Below are 21503 nucleotides of genomic sequence, written 5' to 3'. Positions count from 1 at the left end.
TCGGCAACAACCTGATAGGTCCTTATCAGTGTGGTTTTAGACCAGGAAAGTCCACAGTAGATCAAATATTCACATTACGGCAGATCCTGGAAAAAACCCAAAAACACCAAATCGACACCCACCATCTTTTCATCGATTTCAAGGCTGCATATGACAGCATCTACAAGGGCGACCTGTATAGAGCCATTTCTAGTTTTGGCGTCCGTCCCTGCGATACTCGTCCGTTTGTGCAGGATGACCATGGAGAATTTACGTTGCTCCATAAAGGTTGGAACCAACTTAACAGAACCTTTCGATGTCAAAAAAGGTTTAAGACAAAGTGATGCTTGAAAGAATAGTGCAGAGCTCACACGTCAACACTAGAGGCACTATCTTTCAAAAGTCTGTCCAATTACTAGCATATGCTGATGACATTGACATAATCGGAAGAACTCAGCGTGATGTCAATGGGGCTTTTGTGAGTATTGAGGCAGAGGCGGCTAAAATGGGTTTAACGGTTAATGAGGGCAAAACAAAGAACATGCTGTCGTCAAGAAAGGACATACAACACCGACGTCTTGGTCAAAACGTCACCATCGACAGACGTAACTTTGAGGTAATCAAGGACTTCGTCTACCGAGGCTCCGCTGTAAACGCAGAAAACTACACATGCGCTGACACCAAATGAATGAATAATTCTTGCCAACTGCTGTTTCTTTGGGCTAGAAAGCAATTGAGTGGTAAAGTCCTCTCTCGAGGGAACAAAGTATCGCTGTATAAGACCCTTATCATCCCCGTCTTGCTATACGGTGCAGAAGCATGGACTATGACAAAAGCCGATGAAAGTACCTTGGGTCGTTTCGAGAGAAAAGTTCTTCGCGTCATCTACGATCCTGTATGCATCGAAGGGGAGTGGAGGAGAAGATGGAACGACGAGCCGTACGGGCTGTAAAGCGACGTAGACCAGAAGGGTAAAAGTCCAACAAATAAGATGGCTGGGTCACGTAGAGCGCATGGAAACCAATGCTCCGGCCCGGAAAGTCTTCGAATCCACACCCACAGGACAGCGCAGTAAAGGAAGAACGCGGATCAGGGGACATTCAAATTTTCTTAGTAGATTTTAACGCCAAGCTAGGAAGAGAAGACATCTTTGGTGGTGTATCGGGAGATACAGCTTGGATTCAGGCTGATGGATTTAGCTGCGGGCGAGACGTTCTGGTAGCTGGTACGCTGGTGGAAATCTCCTGACCAATCAACTGTCAACCAGATTGACCACATTACGATTGAAGCAACACAACTCTAAAGTATACAGCATGTCCGAACATTCCGCGGGGCAACATTGACTCGGACCACTACCTCGTTACAGCCAAAGTACGGCTACGGGTATCCCGATCCAAGCAAACACAAGGAAGTACTGTGCGAACATTTAACGTTAGACGGCTACAATCGCAAGAGACTGTCATGTCCTTTTTCGATTGAGTCTCTTACAACCTCTTAAGAAGTCCTATACTGCCAGCATTTAGAATTAAAAACCTACCTTGCAGCCATAGGAGATGACTTCAGTCTATGTTGAGAATATGGAGAGACCACTTCTCCAAATTATATAACGGCGATGACGAATCGAATTCCGCTTTAAGGGAGATAGAACCACGCAACCTAGGCGTAGCAGATCAACAATTCCGCCCAGCCGACCTCGACGAAGGGAAAAAAGCTATATCTAATCTAAAGTACAAGTCTGCTGGAGCTGACAGCATGGCTGCCGAATTTTTCAAAGTAGCAGGCTATTATTTGGTAGGGAGTATGCACCAGCTCATCTGCAAAATATGGTCGGAAGAAAAGTAAGTAAGAGTGGATCCTTAACATAGTTCGAATACTTAAGAAAGGATACCCACTGAATTGCAAAACCTACATAGGCATCAGATCATGACAGATCTATATCAGTGTATGCTTCACACCAGGAAAATCCACAGTCGAATTTACGAAACATTTTGAAAAATAATCTGTTTATCGACTTCAAAACGTGTATGACAGAATCTATATAAAAGAACATTACAGAGCAATGTCAAACTTTTCAGTTCGTGAAGATTGACGATGGAGAAAACGCGCTGCCCTATCGAGGTCGGAAACAATTTCACCGACGCATATAGTGTCAAAAAAGGTTTTAGCATGCGACTCCTTCAACGTCGTTCTGAAAAGAAATGTGCAAAACTCAATCGTCAATACCAGAGCACAATTTTCCAAAAGTCCATCCGTAATCCCGGTTCTCATTTATGGCGCCGAGGCCTGGGCCCTTTCAAAGAAAGATGAGAGCGTCTTAGAATTCTTCGAGAGAAAAATTTTCGGGTGATTTTTGTTCCCGTACGCCTAGATGGAGAATGGAGGAGAAGATATAATAACGAACTGTACGGTGTGTACAGCGAATGGAGGAGAAGATATAATAACGAACTATACGGTGTGTACAGCGACACTGACCCAGTTAACAGAATTAAAGTCCAACGGCTTAGATGGCTGGGTCATGTAGAGCGACATTAACACCTCAGCCCGGAAGTCTTCGAATCCAATCCCAATGGACCCGCAACATAGGTTGAGCACGCAGGTAGGAACCGAGCTACGCATGTTGGTTGCGGCACAGGGTCACCTCAAAAACAAAAAAACTAAGCCGAACGGCATTGTAAACACGTACATTTTTTTCATAACCAATAGGCTTGACCAGAAGCATAGGAATAATTTAAAAAAAAGAATTCCTCATTTTTTTACAAATGATCAAAGATTCTTACTGCCTCTGGATTAGAACTTACGATTAGGGGCATTGTAGACCTTTCTAGCTTGTTTTTTTTTTCTATTGGTGGCCCAAAGTCGCCGGAAACACCCTTTTTCTTCTCGATGGTCTCTTTGCAGCTGAAATCGAAAAGTTTCCAATCCCAAAAGAATCATACCAGTTATCATATCTGAACTGGAGTCTAGTTAAAGATAATTTCTTGTAGTGCCAATCGGCTTTCATAGAAGGTTTTTCTTAAAATGGATGTGTTTGACAAATATAACACTATGGTTAGTTGTGTCAAGCTGGCTAAAACAATAGCTGTGTATTTATCACGGTCAGAAGTGGAAGTATTTTTTTTTTGTCGAGAGTATTTTTTGCCTTGAAGTTGGTGCCAACATCTAAGCGTAAGTCAGTGATACTTAGTTTTGCCATTCGTAGGGCCGCGAATCGTTTCCAAGCAACGGATCGTGTGATAAGACCTAATATGTAATATTTTGAAATGATATTTACCTTATCAACGAAGCAGGTGATGGCAATAGAAGAGAAAGCATTTCCCTGCCCGTTTTGAGGACATCTTCTACGACTTCATCAACATGCTCGAGTAGATCAAAGAATTTATCACCGGTTGGACAGATTTTTTTCAAATCAAATGGCAACTCCACTAAAAGCTGATAATGCAACGCATATTCATATGGTTTCCATTGGTGAGCTTAAAACAAAACAAACAAATTAAATTTAGATAAACTTGTAAAAGTGATTTAAACCGAATACTTACTGTGTAACATATTTGGTTTCAATTGAATGTCATCGAAGATCACTTCCACTCCTCTTGAATCTTTTGGCGTAAAGTTAATAAGTATTGCAAATGTTCGCAGTCGTGTGTGGGTTAACACAATAATATTATTGAAAAGAAGAATATCGTTAATAATCCAGTTGGATATGCTGCAAAATAAATAAAACAATACATTTAGCTAATCTTTAATCCGTAAAAACAATCATAAATCAAAACATACCTCTGCATTTTTCTCCGAACCTTGTATAGGAAACTATTTTCGATTTTAACCTCTTTTCGGTTTTTCTTTCTATATTGCGTATTTCTATGAAAACAAAACAAATACATTTGAAGAGTTATTCAAAAATTGAAGATTTCTTAAACATACGTTAATCTCTCCTCAGCCAGTTCCATCAACAATTGTTCTACTGACTTCGAATCCTCATCGTCCATTGCCATACTTCGACTACCATCCGACACATTGAAGCTATCGCTCTCGCGCAGTTTTTGTCGCCACACTTTCCCAACAGCAGCGATATTCGGTTTCTTTGCCAGTTGTTCCAGCTCGCTCAGGTCTATCTCATACACTGGCAACGGTTCCAACATGAAACTTCCAATGGTCGTATCGTTTTGTATTGTTGTGCTTGATTGTTGACATTTACACTTCTTACACACCGTCGACGACGATGATTTTGGTTTGATTTCTGGCTGAGAAATTTCAGGTACAATGTCAATTTCAATGTCAGTATCCCGATGAGGTTGCACCATTTCCGATTCGTCATCGAAGGTATTCACCAGACTCAAGTGTGTCTTTTCTATGTTGTCCCTCGAATCGGACAACAATAGGCTGTCACATGTCAGCTCGACATAACGCTTTTTGAAATTGGCCAAATTATGAGTTGTATCATCTGAACTGGGAGACCTGGAGAGAGCTTCGATTTCATTTACATTCAATTTACGCAGTGCTTCAGTGGTATTGGGCGAATAAGTTGCTGCGGCTAGTTTGCCATTTGGAAGCAACTTCTGACTGAAGAATGTTGATACATCGGAAATTGTTATGGGTGGTTCTTCGACATCGAATTGAAACAAGGACTTGTGAGATGCATTTACTGTTGTTTCCTTTTCATTCGGGCAAATGTAGACAGTGTCGTTTCGCTGGAAAGTTGTCCCACGTCTTGGTATCTCAACAGTATCGAATGATTCTTGTAGAGCTTCTTTCTGACTTAAATTGATTGTTCTTCGAGGAACTTCGTCACCATCTCTTCGTGGGGATTCTTGCATTGTCTTTCTTACCGAGGATAGAACCTTCCTTGGAATATCAATTGTATCAAAAGACTCTTGCAACTGTCTAACTTCTTTTTGAGGTGATTCTGATGTTTCACTTGTTTCAGATAAATTTTCATTTTCACACATTTCAACCGATTCATCTGCCATCTCTTCCAGCTTCTTTGGAATCGATGTTGAGAATCTTCTTGGTGTTTCTTGATCCTCCGGAGAATCATCAATATTCTCGTATGCTTCGTTTTTTCTCAAATGAGAGCCAATGTTTGGTAATTCTTGTTGAATAAATTCCATACTCTTTTTCAGAGATTCTAACTTTTTGGCACTGCCAATAAGTTGTGGAATTCGAGATAATTTATTTTTAGTCGGAGTACATTCTGGATCTGCAGGACCACTCTCAATGCAGCTGACATCCATAGAGTCTTGGTTATCCAGAAAAAATACTGTCGATCTTTGTTTGTTTTCAAAGGGGTCTGAAGTCGTTGGCGGCTTCATAAGATTTGATTGTGAAAACAATCGGGTATTTTCAAGAAGCATTTCCTTAACACTTTGAACGGCAGAACTGCGCTTCCATGTGGAAGAAACGTCAGCGATATCAATGGACTCGTTAAAGTGTAGGGTTTGGCGATTTTTTTGAACAGCATTAGAGTTTGTTTCTAATCGAGATTCCATGAGCTTTTGTTTAGGACTATGAGACACATCCATCATAGGCATGTCTGCTGATTTAAGAAGACTCTTCTGGAATATACCTTTAGGTGAACTGTCCGCATCTTGTTGCAGTGTTTCGTTGTGGTGAGTTTTCATAGATTTAAGTGCATGGTAGTGATTAGGAGATTCATTTGTCATTTTTTGTGGAGAAAAAGTGGTTTGTCGTTTGGTTGTTGGTTGTGATGGAGGAAGTGGCTGCATACCAGATTCTTCCAAGATGTTTATTGGCAGATGACAAGTCTGACGTTTATTCGTCAAAGGTTTGCCATTATCTGTCCCATCTTCTGCATCAAAAAATATTTCCTCTTCCTCATCTTCTATGGCTGCTTCCATTTTAAGATATTCGGCGAGTGATCTGTCGACTTCGGAGGGTGTCATCGGAATTTTAGGCTTCAATCGGGGATTATACACTGGAGATACATCATCGTTGGTTACTTTTGATTTTGCCAAAGATGTTGATGTTGATTTTTGAAGAGACATTTCATTTGGAACTTCATCAAAATTAAGAGTTCTCATAAAGCTTGATTTACGTGCGGTAGACTTTGGTAAGATCGATTCATCCATATCCAAAGTTTGAGCATCACAGATTGTAACACGTCTTGGTTGTTTATTTAAATACTTTGAAGAAACTTCTTTCTTGTCTTTTAAACAATTTCTGTTCACACTGTTTTCATCATCGGTAGCAGAATCAATGGAAGCATGTACCACCACAGGCTTAACACTTTCATCCAAATCATTATCTTTGGTAAAATGAACAGTTTGACGATTTCGTGTATTTTTAAACCCAGATTTGTGGTTGTTAAAGTAAGTAACAGATGTCTCATCAATTTTAGATCCATCTGTCAATGGATAACGAAAAGCATTCTCTTCTGTGTTCTTTTTGGTTTCATTGAAGATATTTTTGCGCTTTACAATGTCAACGTCATCATCATAGTCATTGGCAGCAATTTCTTGATGAGGCATAGAAGAATAGTTGTTTCTTTTTGAACCCTGATCAATGTCTTCTAATTGAATTTCCTGTTGGAAGTAAACAGTTTGCCGGTCCTGTTTACTTTTTGGATGAATTACATCTGAATCTATGCTCATATCCAGGTCTTGAGTCTCAAGAATGGTTTGTCTTCTTTGTTTTGAAGATTTATGACGATCAAGGTCTTGAGGGGAAAATGTTGTTTTGCGGTTAGCTTGAGAATAATTTTGTTCGTCTTCCTCATCGATTTCAAGATCTTTGTTCAAATAATTTGTTTTTCTATTAGTTGGGATTGAGTCTCTGTTGAAAGACTTCTGGGGACTTCTGACCTTTGGCAAATCGTGAATTTCAGATAAATCAAGATTCTGATTAAAGTGAATTGTTTGACGATTAGGTTTTGAAGGAATGACCATAGGATTTTGATTATGATCCTGGGAAAATTCGCATAAATCAAGGTCCTGATTTAAATGAATTGTTTGACGAGCTTTCGGTCTTTTCTGGTGGTTAACCTCATCACTATTTATCTGACTTGTTTCAATGTCTAGATTTTGATTCGTATGGTTAGTTCGACGATTAATGTTAATGAAGTCCTGTGGGAGAATCTCAGATTTAATTTTGCCGACATTTGATAAATCAAGATCTTGGTTGATATGAGTTGTGAGACGACTAGGTTTTGGCTGAATAACCTGAGGATCTTGATTTAAAATATTTGCATGAGGATCTATTTGCGAAATATCCATTTCACATAAATCAAGACTGTGATTTAAATGAACTGTTTGGCGATCTTTGGATCGTTTTTGGTTGTTGTTAGCTTGAGGGCTATTTATGTGAGTTTTCTCAAGTTCTAGATCCTGATTTGTATGGTTAGTTCGACGATTGGCCTTGGGGCAGTCTTGTGAAGAAATTTCAGGCAGAACATTTTGTAAATCAACAATTTCACTTAAATCTAGATCTTGATTCATTATAATAGTTCGACGAGTGTCTTTTTTCTTAGCTGGCAATTCAAGTTTTGATGCGGTGGATGTAAGTAGCTGTTCATCTTCTTCTTCTTCAATATTTTCGTTTAAATTCATGGTTCGTCGGTTAATTCCATGACGAGAATCTTTCACCGAAGTTTCGAGATCCTCATTTAAATGCATAGTTTTTCGTCTAATTTCTTTGGGTGGTGTGTTTTCTTTATTGGTTTCAATAGCCGATTTCCGATTGACCGATTTCACCGATGATTGTTGGAGAGTTTCCACATCAAGGTCCTCATTACAGTGAATGGTTTTGCGACTAGGAACTTCGTGGGCTTTGGGTTCCTGCCGATCATCTATTTTCTCTACTTCTAAATCCTCGTGGATATACATAGTTTGATGGACAAATTTATGCGATAGTGATGACTGTTGACCTTTCTCACTGATCGTAGCGGACTGTAAAGATTTCTGAACGGCGTTTACATCTTCCTCATCTAGATCTTGATTGAAATAAATTGTCTGACGTTGGCTTCTTGATTCCTTCAAGACTTCTGGCTGCTTATTTTGCTCATATGAACTATATGATTTAAGAAGCGAAACACCCATTGACTCATCAATCATCTGTCCTTGGTTGCTTTTGGCTTCTCTGCCAAAGTGTGGTTGAGAGGTTTTATGATTTATTGCATTATCATCACCAATCAATTCCATTTGCGAATTGAACATTTGTTGACGACTTTTCTTTTTCACATCTTCCTCGGCGACACCTTCCCTAAGATACATCGTATTTTGTTGGTGTTTCTTTGAATTTTTCCCGTCAGCTATTGAGAGTTCCATTGCATTTTGTTCCACAGTCATGTTCATTGATTGATATAAATCATTCGTAGGACTTGGGATTTCTGGTAGTTTTTCAGATGCCACTTTGCCTTCGGGAGGAAATTGAAGTTGAAAATTCATAGAATAACCCATATCTTGCATAACCTGGTCCATTAATGTTTTTGTTGATGAATATGGATTTTTCATAGATTTTAAATTTTCCGTAAAGAGTTTTGTGGGTTTTCTAAATGGCAAGTCACTTCCTTGTTCCTTGAATTCTAGAGTTTTTGGCTTAGTTTCATAGAGTCGAGTCTGTCTAACTTCAGCTAGTTCAATTGGTTTCTTCGGTGAATCCTGCATCATTTCCAAAGGAGTGTGAATGGTTTCACGATTGTTTTTCGTTGAGGGTTTGTCGTCGTCGGTAACTATTGTAGTTTTTTGAAAAATATTCTCATCTGAATTCTGTTTTGGGGAAACTGTTTTAATATTGCAGGATTCATTAACCGTTATGACTTTCTCAGCCTTTGGAGATTGAGGAGGTTTTACGGAAGACTTAGGAGAATCTTCTACCATATCAACAGGTGTATGAATTGATTGCCGTTTTCTTTGTAGCTTAGCTTGATGTGCTGCATAAGAAAACATAGGAGCGGATGTCTTCACTTGATTCGAATCCAGATTAGCTACATTTTGAATTTTTCCGGATTTGTTTGTACTCAAATCCGTGGAAGATAATTCACGCCGAAAGACTTTGATCTTTGATGGTGCACGCTGCTTATTCACCTTGGGAAGGTCTTCCTCTATCTCTTTGGATTCTAAGTTAGGAGAAGTGGGAGTTTTAGAGTCAAGGGATAAATCGACTTGATTATAAGTTGTTTGTCGTTTTTCCTTTGAATTTACAATAGTACTTGGATGAACTTGAACCGACATCGCTTCGTCGAAATTATCAGGGATAATCTTACTTGAAATATTTATTGACTTGTGTTTCAGTGTTAAAGACGATTCATTTTTAATAAGTGCCTTATTCTCCTCCTCCTCAATATCAGCATTGTCGAAGACAGTCCGACGATCTTTCACAGCTAACTTCAAAGTAGGCTCTTTTTGCTGCAAGGTGTCCTCGATGATATTGAAAGGCATGTTTAAAGTTTTTTGAGCCAAACTTCTAGAATCTTCAATTAAATCCTCTGATGCCAAAATTGTACGACAATTATTGATATCTTTGCTAGAGGATTTTACTACCTCACTCGATATTGCAACTTCTTCAATATCAAAAGGATCGTATACAGTCTTGCAACTTTTGAAAAGCATATTTGAAGTTGTCGCTTCTTCAATATCAGCAGATTCGTGGATAGTTTGACGATTTTTAGCTGTTTTCAGTTGGCTTTCAATTTGTGGTGCTTGTGAAAGTTCTGAGAAAATATCAATTGTTGATTTATTTGTTTTTTGAAGTAAACTTTTAGATGTTGCCTCTTTTGGAGAATCTACCACTATATCGTGTGGGGTGAATAGTGTCTGACATTTTTTAGGGTCAGATGATTCTGCGTCTATTCTTGTAGATCTCGTTGGCTTAGGCGAATCTTCAATCATATCACTAGGAGTATGAATAGATTCTCTATATTTTTTCCCTTCCCTTTCAGTATTTTGACAAATATTTTGAGACTTTCTGAGAGTTGTCTTCGAAACCAATTCCAAGGAGTTAACAGAACTTTCAAAGATACTAACTGGCATTTTGGCTGTTTTTTGAAAAACATCTGTGGTTTCAACTTCTCTGATAGAATCCTCGATAATGTCTTCTGGAGTGAATGTTGTTTGGCGGTTTTTAAGACTTTTTGATTGGTTTTCAGTAAGAACATTCATTATAGATTCCTCAAGCATGTCACTGGGACAATGTACTGATTCCGTCGGCTTATGACTTTTTCTGGACAGACTATCTTCTTGCACCGAGTCCTCTAACATATCAATAGACTTTACGTTTGTTTTTTGAAGTACACTTTTAGATGTGCATTCTTTTGGAATATCTTCAATTATATCAATTGGAGTGAAGATTGTCTGTCGGGTTTTAAGGCCTTCTGGTGCGACTTGTCGCTTGGATTGTGCTTCTAAGGGAAGCATGCTTTTCGGTGAATCCACAATAATATCACTTGCAGTGTAAATGGATTGTCTTGGATTATTGTTTTTGGAATAAGCAATAGATGAGCCTTGAATTGTCACTGTATCAAGCTCAATATCTTTAGGCTTGAAGATTGTTTGCCGATTATTTGCGGACCCATTTGAAGCCGTCCCGAATAAAGTTTTTTGAGTGTCTTCAATCATGTCTTCTGTATTCAAGATGGTCTGTCTTTTTTTAAGGCCAACCTTTGAAGTTGATGATTTACTTTCATTGGACTTTGGAGATACTTCAATCATGTCCGATGGAGTATAAATCGACTCCCGTTTGCTCATCTTATTCTTGTTCAAATCGCTTGATGATGGTTGCTGATAGGAAACATGATCTTCTGTAATTTCAATCGGATCATAGATAGTTTTGCAGTTTCGGTTTTTGATATCTGGCTCGTCTTGAATTGAATCTTCATATATTTCAATTGGAGTCATGGTGGTTTTTTGGAAAACACATTTAGGATCGTTTTTTGTGTGAGAATCTTCAAAAATGTCTTCTGAACTTACAATTGTCTGCCTTAGTTTAAGACCTTTTGTATCATAAACTCTGGAAGAAGCTGGAGATTCTTCGTCCATATAAATTGAGGTGTATATAGATTCTTTTTGATTTGAGGTTGGGGGAACAGTGACTTCTGCGCACATAGATGCTTCGTAAATAGTTTGAGAATTTTTAACCCTCTGAATTTGATCTATTGCTGGTTCATCTCCAGGCAAAGTGTATTCCATTTGTTTATCTGGTAAAAATATTGTTTTACTGCTTGGTTGTTGATTTTCTTGAGCATTTGGTGTACACAGTGATAATTCCATTGATATACCATCTGTTTGATTTCCCAAAGCTAAACAAGCTGCAGTGGTATTAGGAAAGCTTGAACTTTCGTTAATAATTGTTTTACTATCGAAAATAGTATGACTTAGGAAATTTGTTCCAGCAAGGGAATTTATACCGACGTTGGATTCTTCAAGTGCAACAGAATCATAAATAGTCGGCATTCCGATTGATTTGTTTTGATGAGAGGAATTACCAATAAGATTGTTTGTGTCATCCATTGAAGTATAATGTGATAAGTGCATTGGTTTTTTACGCATCGGAGAGTTCATATCAACTAATGTCGAATCTATAGGAAAAGCTGAAAGAATATAAAACAAATGTTTTGGTATTTAAGTAGTAGTAGTAGTAGTAGAGCTTTGTGATTCGTTCAACTTAACAATTTTAAATGGGAGAAGTGCAAGGGATATTATAGGAGAATATACGTTTATTAGATCTTCAGGTCACTCAGGTATAGATTATGGTATAGCCGGAGGAAATTGGTTGAGAATGAAAACGGATTTTAAAGTAGGTGCTAAAACCTTTTCCGAGCATATGCCTTTAGTCATTTCAGTTGAGACTAATGTAGCTGCCTCACCTATAACGAAGGATTTAAATCTGCCCCCAAAATTAAAATGGAATAAACTTTTTTTGCAGAGTTACCAGCAATGCTTATGTTGTTATAAAGAGAGCATATCCACATCAATCAAACCTGCTTAAAACTCGAAAAAAAAACAAGCAAATCTGGTTTGATAAGGAGTGTGAAACGGCTTGAAATCTATCATTTCGTTCCTCACCTTGTTTCGCTCATCTAATAACGAGAACTTTAAGCTATGGTACGTAGAGTCAAACAAATAATATAAAAACCTTGTGCTTACAAACAAGCTAAGCTATAAAACAAGCGTAGTCACCACACTGCCAATGACAAGATCTTCTGATGAATTTTGTAAAGGAATGAAATTAGTAAGAGGGGCTAAGCTTACTATAGGGTGCGGTCATATGGCGTCTGTTTTAAAGAATCATTTATCTTCGTTGCTCAATACGGTATGCAAGGCCTCAAAGTTCCACTATGCTGCGCCATATATCAAAGATTTAACCTTTTCGGAGGGCGAATCGATTGCAGCAGAGCGATACTACACAAGGCAGCTGGAACAGACCGAATTCCAGTTAAATATTTCAAATATGCCTCCCGCGATTTAATAGCCCTACTTTGCTGTTATAATGATTGAAGTGATTCCTCCTAGTTTTCTGTCTTGGGTGATTTTCCCATTATTTAAAAAGAAAGAAACATCTGTTCCAGATAAATAACAAGGGATATCATTTTTAAACGCGTCTATGAAGATATTTGCGAGTATGATATTCCGTAGACTTACTTCGTGGGTGAACATGAACTCCAAGCTCAGTGAGCTGCAAGCTGGATTTCGATCAGTTGTTTCTGCTACTTAACTTTGCAAATGTGTACTTAAATTGTGGACAAATAGTACACGCCTTTTTTATAGATTTTAAGGCTTCATTTAACAGCATTGATCGAAAGGCACTTTTTCTAAAACTTTTGAATATTGGCATATCATCCAAAATTATCAGTATTTTAAGAGCTCTTTATGCTAAAGATTCAATAGCCGTTTGGGATGGAGAATGTCTTTCCGAAGATGTCAGTTCTTCAATGGGCCTTAAACAAGGATGTGCGTTCATTATTCTATTATTGAGGATTTGGTGGAGCACACGGGAGGAGGGGTGAAATTTGCGGGAGAAAATGTCTCGGGCTTATTGTATGCTGATGATATAATACTTTTATCGGAATCCCCAGACCAACTCCAAGAAATGATCGTCAAACTTGGAAAATACTGCGATGCATGGAATTTATCAGTCAACCTTAGCAAATCTAACATAATGATCTTCAGAAAAGGACACGGAAGATACGCTAGTTATGAAAAATGAAAGTACCAGATGAAATTCATCGCAGTATAGAGATTTCTGTAGTAAGTTGGAGTTTAATCTTGGAGAATCAAACTACTTTGACGACAAGAACTCAACGGATATGAATTCTACAATTCTACGAGCCAGAGGGGATATACTTTCTCTGAACTACATACCTCACAGACCAGACCTGCCTATCTAGTGCCAACTCTGCAACACTCATGAGAGAGAGAATATCGGACACTTTTTGGGATTTCGTCTAATTATCCAAGAAATTTGTCGAGATATTTGAGAAAAGAACAAATTTAAAGCTGAAGATGTAATCGAAACCCTTAATGGATCAAAAGACTGGGATAAACTTTACAGAAAAAGAATTCTTACAGAGAGCTTTTAATTTTTCCAGTGAATTTAAATTTGTTTGTCTTTTTTCTTTTTGCTGTATCTTTTCATTGAAATTAAATTTTTTTTATGTAAACTTGTTCGAAATTAATTTCTAGTAATTTAATTTTATTAATCAATTTAATCTCACTTTTTATCTTTATTGTTTTCTCTATGAGAATTCAAATTCTGTCTATCTTACCGACGCGTCGCACAGTTTTGTGTAAGCCTTCTAGAGCTTCTTCGGACATTTGTCCTATTGGTATTTCAAAACTTTTCATCATTTCAATGCTATGGTAAAACAATTTATGCAGTGTGATGGGCATATAATAGCATGCATACAAATCTAAGTAGAGGTTTTTTGTTTCAAATATTAAAATTTTAAATTGTTCAAGGTCAACGTCCGCTCCTGTTGCGATCACTCGTAAAATAATTTTCAATTAAAGTTTGGACAATCTTGGTTATTTCTGAACTTTTTGAGGGTTCAAAAAAGAAAGCTCGAGCAGTGTTGCCATCGTTTGATGATCCAAATCCTTGTTTAGGTTGATCAACATTAAATCCCATCTTTGATTTAAATTCCGTTTGTATCATTTTTTTCTCTATTTGAAAAAGGGTTTTGTTTTCGTCTCCTTGTACGCGCCATTTCTTAAAGGGTAATCTGTAAGCGATATGTAATATGCACTCAAATGTACGTATCCACAGATGAAGACTAGAAAGGCCAAATCTGTAATTGGCTTCATTTGGAGGTCTCTCGACGGGCTATTTATAATTAGAGCATATTTATTGAGTTCAGAAATTTTTGTTTGCATGGCAATCTCCTCTTCTTTCCCGAGCTGAGAACATACTTTTCTGAATACAAATTTAACGGGTATACAATTCAAAATAGAACCAGGCCGATCATTTTTCCAAAGAAATTCACCGGAATCAATATCAATAAGCCTTAATGGGGCGAAAGCTATCAAGAACAAATACTCGTCCGTGTTTTCAGGATTGTCAAACTTAATTTTATACGCGCTAAGGTTGCAACTACCATCGAAGCCCTATTTACATATGATTTTAGCGTGTGTGTCCTTTTCAATACTTACTTTTTTAGAAATAATTCGCGCAGTTTTTTCCAATAAGTCTTGAAAATCATCTTCTACTGATGTTTCCGTGGCTGTATATTTTGGAAGTATTCCTATTTTCGCTTGCCTTAATGCGTAGACGCTCGGAAAACAGTCTTTGTGGATTGCGTTAACAGTTTTTCTTAAAATTTCATAACTTCTCTCTGTTAAATCGAGATCAAGATATAATGACAGGGCTTCTAAAGGTGTCAAACTCTTCTTTTCTTCATCTCGATGAGCAGAAGTTGATGAATTTAGCTCTTACAAATGTGCTGCATACCTCAATTCTTCGACACACCTTGTTCTGATCAAATCATCAACTTTGTGCCTGTTTGTTTGTTTTGCTGCAACAAGTTTCAAACAATTTTTTTGGTCTACCGCGTTTATTTTCCGAAGCCTGGTTTTTGGACATGTTCTGAAGACACTCAATGTTCATGGGAAAAGTATGTGGTTGGTCAAGCCAGACTTTGTTTTTCCAAATATTTTTCGTCCTTTTGCTCTTTTGCCAGCGTTTAAAAATGTTTGAGCACAAGGAAGAAAGGTGTCCTTTTAAATTTATTTTCATTTTCGGGCTCAAAATACCTTCTACATTTAATTTTGTTAGTACAAACTGGAAAACATGTGGTACTTTGATTGATGGTGCAGTCAACCATATCTCAAAAAGCTCTCTATTTGAACACATTCTGTTAAAAATGCATGAAAAAATAGGTTGTGTTAAGGAAAAAGGCAGGTAAAGGCAGACGAAACTTACTTTTCTTAAAAGATCTTAATCTTGTCTTTATTTTCAAAAATATATTTTTACAACAAGTACTGACACGCGAAAAGTAGGTCAATTCAAATACAGCACTCTCTACGCAATAATAACCTCGAAGTTAACCTTGATTTAACTTGATTTAAAACCCTACAACTGCAGTTAACGAACTAAAAAAAAAACAGTGAAAATAACTGTGCTTATCAGAGATCATGAAACAATTACAAATTAATCCGTTATTATTTATTAATCTTAAACGCTACGCATATTGCTTCCCTCTCTAGTCTACTCTTATTTTGAGTTAGCCACTTAATATTACATTCAGCGAGTTGTGCTTATAGCTGGCGGTCGAGCTTTATCATAACAATCTCTAAGAAGTTTTCTCGGGAATGTTAGCTTCAATTTGGCTTATTTGGAAACAAGACAGTAAACATTTTTTTTTCGATTTTTTTCCACTGTCCAACACACTGTGCGACGTTTTCGAAAGTAGGTCTTAAAAAACTTGTTATCATTTATTGTATAACTGAATTGTATATATAAATAAAGTCATTTCTAGTATATTCTACATTAGCAAGAAGCAGTTCCAACAGAGTGAAAGCAGTGTCAAGCATACACTGCTTGACACTTATGCTTTCAATCAAGAATTAAAATAGGCCGAGAACCATGTGCGACAACTGAACCATCTATAAGATTACTTAAAATCTGGTTTTTAAAGTTCTAAACAACAACCGTTTAATAATATACATAAATGCTACTCTTCTTATTTCGGATTAGGTTGAGCCCAGAAAGTGGACAAAGGAGCGATCTTAAAACATGTTCTTGACAGCAATGTGCAACCTAAATCTTCTGAATTGCCCGATGCAACAGAATCCTGATAGATTAATCTCAACTTTACCCCCCAGTATCGTAATGAAAGCACTCAAAATGAACAAAGTGGTACGACTTAGGGACTTACGACCATCAGAGCTTTATAGGGATATCCTGGATTTCTGAGCAGTTACCTGAAGAGTAGAACAGAAATGATAACTAATCTCCAGAAGAAAAGAGACTTTGTAAAGGGGGAAAACTAAACAATAGCCAAATTGTTGTGGAACGCATCCGGAAGCACGACTTGAGGGTGGATAACTACATCTCCAGAATTGATCGCATCAATACCCTCTAGATCACGATTGAGTAGTGCGTCGAATATCAATTACCACTTTAACTGGTACTCATTTATTTTGAGAATTCTTTTGCAAGTTTCAACGTGGTGTTTATGTGACTTCCTTTGCAGAGGACGAGTATAGGGTAGTGAGGTTATTAAGGTTGAATTTTTTAATGGAATGTATGCAATAGGCTTATTCAGAGAAAGTTTATGAAAAGAACAGAGATACCATTATTTTACATGAACAGTCGCCTACAATTTTTAAAGCTCCTCTTTGGATTATATCCAAGAGATTAAAGTAGGTCTTTTAGGAACTTAGCAAAATATGAGAGTTTTGATCGAATTTCAGTCTGAATGCTTTATAGATTACAGAAAGATAAGAAGGTCTTCAAAACTCTTTGCAATGACAGAAAACATCTTAATCGTTAGACGCACGAAGCCCCGTGGCACACCAGTGTTTATTTTGTGGATGTAAGATTAAAAAATCGTCCAAACTACGTGTAGTGAACGAAATAGCTAACTGCATTAATACCAAAAGCCCACATTTTCATTCAAATTCCTTTAAAAGATCCAGGGCAATATTTCTATAAAATTATTTTATGATCCATTGCCATGAAAGTCATAAAGCTTGGTATGCGAAAGAGGGGTAGGCTGGATCAATTATTTTCTATTGTAAAGGTGACTTATGATGGGTCCATGTCATGTCTTACCGAGTAAGGTTGTCAGAAGAGTTTGAAGTCCAAGCTGGAGACAGACATGGTAATCAGTGATGTGCTGTAGGCAGCCTTGACAGGAAAAGGAGAAATAAGGTGGACCCTGACAACATACCTGAAAGATCTAGAATAAACAGACGATGTAAGATGTTCAGTCTCGGAACGTCACAGTAATCCCGTCTAGTAAGCATTGCTCAAGAAGCAGCAGAAAAAGTAAAGAGTTCCCAATATCTGGATTATTGTCTCTACTGAAGTTGGAGCTGTTTCGGGAAATCTTAGGCTGCGTTTAGGATGTTGTACGATATTTGGAAGAACAATTTTCTCAGCATAATGACAGAGCTTCCATATACACTGCCGCTCATCTAAATAGGTTCACTGTTTTGCATACCATACTCTAAGAATCTCTGAATATGTATGGACATCAAATTTACGTCTTAGGTATGTAATAAAATATGATTATTATTCGCTCAGTTTGGGAAACTACTTTTTATTAAGGCTTTCCGAAATTCTAATCATCGATTCAGATGAAACGTGAGTTCTTTGCAAAGAATTAAGTTTAACTGTCTTACCGTAAGGTACGAAAAACAGTGAACCTATTTAGATGGGCGACAAGGTATGTATACATTTCCATATTGACTATGTGAGGTACATGAGGGAGAGCGTATAATTAAGACCGGAATCCATTGTGAAGTACATTCCTTTGAAACCTTCTCAGAAGTAGAAGGTGCCTTAACAACGTCCTAACTGATTCCGCTCAGAAAAATTACTTTTTTAAAGATGAATAATTTCTATGCTCAATTAAGTTAAACAATACCCCAAAAGCGGTGGATGGTATTTCCCCTTTTCTATAGCCTTCATTCATAAATAAAACTTTCGTTAAGTTAAAGAGATGTGATGTGATGGTAATAGACGGAAATTCACCCCTGATGATTAGCGAAAACACGGAAATGGCTCTGAAGAAATTAAGTTGTCAATGCGAAGTCTCGATCCAAAACTTAACTGAAAATTAAATATAGAACTGGTAAGATCATTAGGTAAAAAGAATAACCCTATGTTGAAGATGATTATTTGAAAATAAACAGCATTGCAACGAGTGATCTTGTCATATAGATTGACAAACTTGAGAAGGTTAAAAAACAGCTAGTATCAGCAATCCAGAGTCTCTTCGATATTGATCAACAGATGTTTTAAGTTCTATTCTGAACATTCTAACACATTAAATATCTACTATCGCGCAGCAATTAACTCTTAAAATTGATTCCATCAAATATTTTTCCGACCAGCAACGAGTTCTGCACTTTTTATTTAGCCCCAGAAAGAATTGCAGTCATCTTTTTAACAAGAAAGGATTAGAAAAATTGCATAGTTAGAAAGGGCTTTGGTACAACATATTTACTAATGGGTCAAAGATAAACTGCAATAATTTTTGCGTATCTTTAAATGTCTTTTAGTCTCTTCAACAGCCTTGCAAGCCTATTTCGAAAAACTCAGCCTTAGCATAGGAGGCGTCGGAGAAGATTTGTACTACAAAGGGCAAGTAAAGAATGACATCAAATTCGGAGTTTGTAAAAACTGGTATCCCTAGTCATTAATTTGCAATATTTTTTGTAAAACTATGGCTGCCACGCGCCTGTTAAAACTATTGTTTTAGCTTAATTAACAATGGTGAGACGTTCTACGATTCTGAACATTAACTTTAAGTTAATTTTTATTTGGTTTATTTTTCCAGGTCTTATTGGCACTAAGAGAAATGGACAAACAGGCCTATTTGTCTCATTGTGGAAAGGATTAAAATTCATTTTGGTACAAGAAACGGGAAAGTCATGGTTTGATATGGCATCTTTGAAGATCTTAATAAGAATTAGATTTTCAAACCAATATCTTTTTTGAACTTGATAATCAGCTTACCAACCTGGCATATCATATTCTTCTCATTAATATGCCAAACAAGTTTTTGGTTTTAAAACGTCGCAGTCCAGAACTTACTAAATCAATTAAAAACTCTACCTACCCACCATACGTATGTATACTAAAACATTTTCACTCAAAAAATTCTTTTTGAGTAAATTTGATGATCTTTTTAATATTAAAAAAAAAAATGTTAAAAAGCATATCTTGTATGTCATTTGTGATAAGGACTTTCTGTTAATATGTTAAGACAATTAAAAGATAAGCCTAGCGGCGAATTCTTACAAGTTTAAAAGTCACCGTTTTTTTGATGATTTAGTTTGCAAATAAATGTATAATCCCAAATTTGTTTGACTCAAAGCTTATTTTAAGTTTTAACATATCCAAAAGCTGCACAAAATAAAAAAAAAAACACACTAAACAAATGAACAAATTTCACTTACCTTGAGCTGTTCTGTCCGATTTCCTCTTTGATCCTTTGTTATCGCAAATTTGAGATATTTCCATTGCAGTACTGGTATTTCCTGTGTCAATTTCAGTCGGTTGTTCATCCATATGTGTTTTCATTGTCTCATCATTATTCACTTTTGAATTATCTGTCGTTAACGTTGAGTCCCCATCACGCTTTTTCGTCTCGATTAATTTTAATTCTTCGTCAATTATTTGATTCTCGATTGCATTCATTTCGCCTTTCTTCTTTTGTTTTCTAACCATTTTCATAACATTCACATCATCTTCTGACATCAGAATACTCCGACATAAGACATTTGACGTATTGGGACTTATTTCTGTAGACGTCGTCGTCGTAGTCGTCGCCGTCGTACTCACTGGAACTCGAAATTTAAACAATTGAAGTTCGGATTCATTCAATGACACATCTAAACTTTGCTCAATGGTAATTGTTTTGTTTATTTGTGCGGAAAAATTAATAAAATCAAAAGTACTCGAACAAATACTCGAACAATCAACAACAAGCTTCTTCGGTGGCATAGTTTCTCGATTTTTCGAAACGACCGTGACGTTTTGTTCATTTTGTTTTTCCACAGCAAACTCTGATTTTATTGGAGACGGAGATTTTGATTGAGTTTGTTCGATTCTAACCAAAGGAAGAGCGGAAGACTGCTGCACCACAGTTTCAACAATCTCAACTACGGCGGCAGCGATGGCGGTGTCGGTGGGTGGATTTGGCGGTTTAATGCACAAATTTTCTTTATCATTTTCAGCTATGAGGACTTTCTTTCTTATCGAGGAACGACGCTTCTGCTGTTGTTGTTGTTGCTGTTGTTGGGGATCACAAATAACACGCCTATTTCTCAATTGTATTCGCTTAACGTGAACATTAACTAAACCGCTTTCAGAGGAGCTTACTTTTAAATCATCGGCTGATTCTTCATAAGATGTTCCCCAGATTGTTTCCGCTTCTTCACCGGCAATGAATTCTCTACAAGATTGAAAGTTTAGTTGTTCTTCTTATTTAATTTAAAATTTATATAAATTAACTTACTTTACGGATTTCTTTCCACTAAAACTAATTCGCCGAGCCTTGATTTCGGTTGTTATGTCTTCGTCTGCTGATTTCTTTTTTAAAATCTGAGAAGAAATTCAAAGTTTTTGTTTTTTTTTGTTTGTTATGATGATACAAACGTTTTTTACGTTTAAAGTCCTAAGTTTAGAAAATGATAATGCAGGAAATAAAATAACATAAAGAGATACATTGGCAAAACGGCAACTTTATAAAGTTATGTTTTAAAAACATTCAAATAATTTATTGAAATAAATTGTATGTATTTTAATCTTTGAGGGAATTGTTTTTGTTTTTTAGGCTATATTTGTGATTATACATTTATTTGCATTGTTTAACTATTAGAAAACAAATCTAGTTGAATAAAAGAAAAAGGTCTTGGAAATATTTTGTAGAAAGTATAAGAAGTTTGTATTTTAATGAGCAAATGTTTTGCTGTTGTCAAGATCAGTCCTTAGGCGCGAATGCAGGATTTTATTCAAGACGTTGCAATTATCGTACAATTTAACTATCTCTTGGAAACATATTAACAGAACCTTTCGATGTCAGGAAAGGTTTTAGACAAGGTGATGCGCCGTCATGCGACACGTCAACACTAGAAGCACTATCTTTGAAGAGTCTGTCCAATTACTAGCATATGCTGATGACATTGACATAATCGGAGGAACTCAGCGTGATGTCAATGGGGCATTTGTGAGTATTGAGGCAGAGGTGGCAAAAATGGGTTTAACGGTTAATGAGGGCAAAACAAAGTACATGCTGTCGTCTAGAAAGGACATACAACACCGACGTTTTGGTCAAAACGTCACAATCGACAGACGTACCTTTGAGGTAGTCAAGGACTTCGTCTACCTAGGCTCCGCTGTAAACG

General features: G+C 36.9%; 1 protein-coding gene across 1 annotated transcript in view; it reads right to left on the bottom strand.

The window, feature by feature from the left end:
* Nucleotides 1-21503, bottom strand: part of LOC129940999 (uncharacterized) — a 38109-nt gene that overhangs the window by 3863 nt on the left and 12743 nt on the right. The window contains exons 2-7 of the mRNA XM_056049535.1: nt 20615-20700; nt 19554-20551; nt 3901-11518; nt 3754-3837; nt 3516-3682; nt 3251-3449 (exon numbers count right to left, since the gene is read on the bottom strand). Coding sequence (XP_055905510.1) covers nt 3251-3449; nt 3516-3682; nt 3754-3837; nt 3901-11518; nt 19554-20551; nt 20615-20700 — 9152 coding nt within the window. The remainder of the gene's footprint in view (nt 1-3250; nt 3450-3515; nt 3683-3753; nt 3838-3900; nt 11519-19553; nt 20552-20614; nt 20701-21503) is intronic.

The sequence above is a fragment of the Eupeodes corollae genome, chromosome 1 (assembly GCF_945859685.1).
Source record: "Eupeodes corollae chromosome 1, idEupCoro1.1, whole genome shotgun sequence".
Lineage (NCBI taxonomy): Eukaryota > Metazoa > Arthropoda > Insecta > Diptera > Syrphidae > Eupeodes > Eupeodes corollae.
This window is presented reverse-complemented; position numbering and strand designations above follow the sequence as displayed.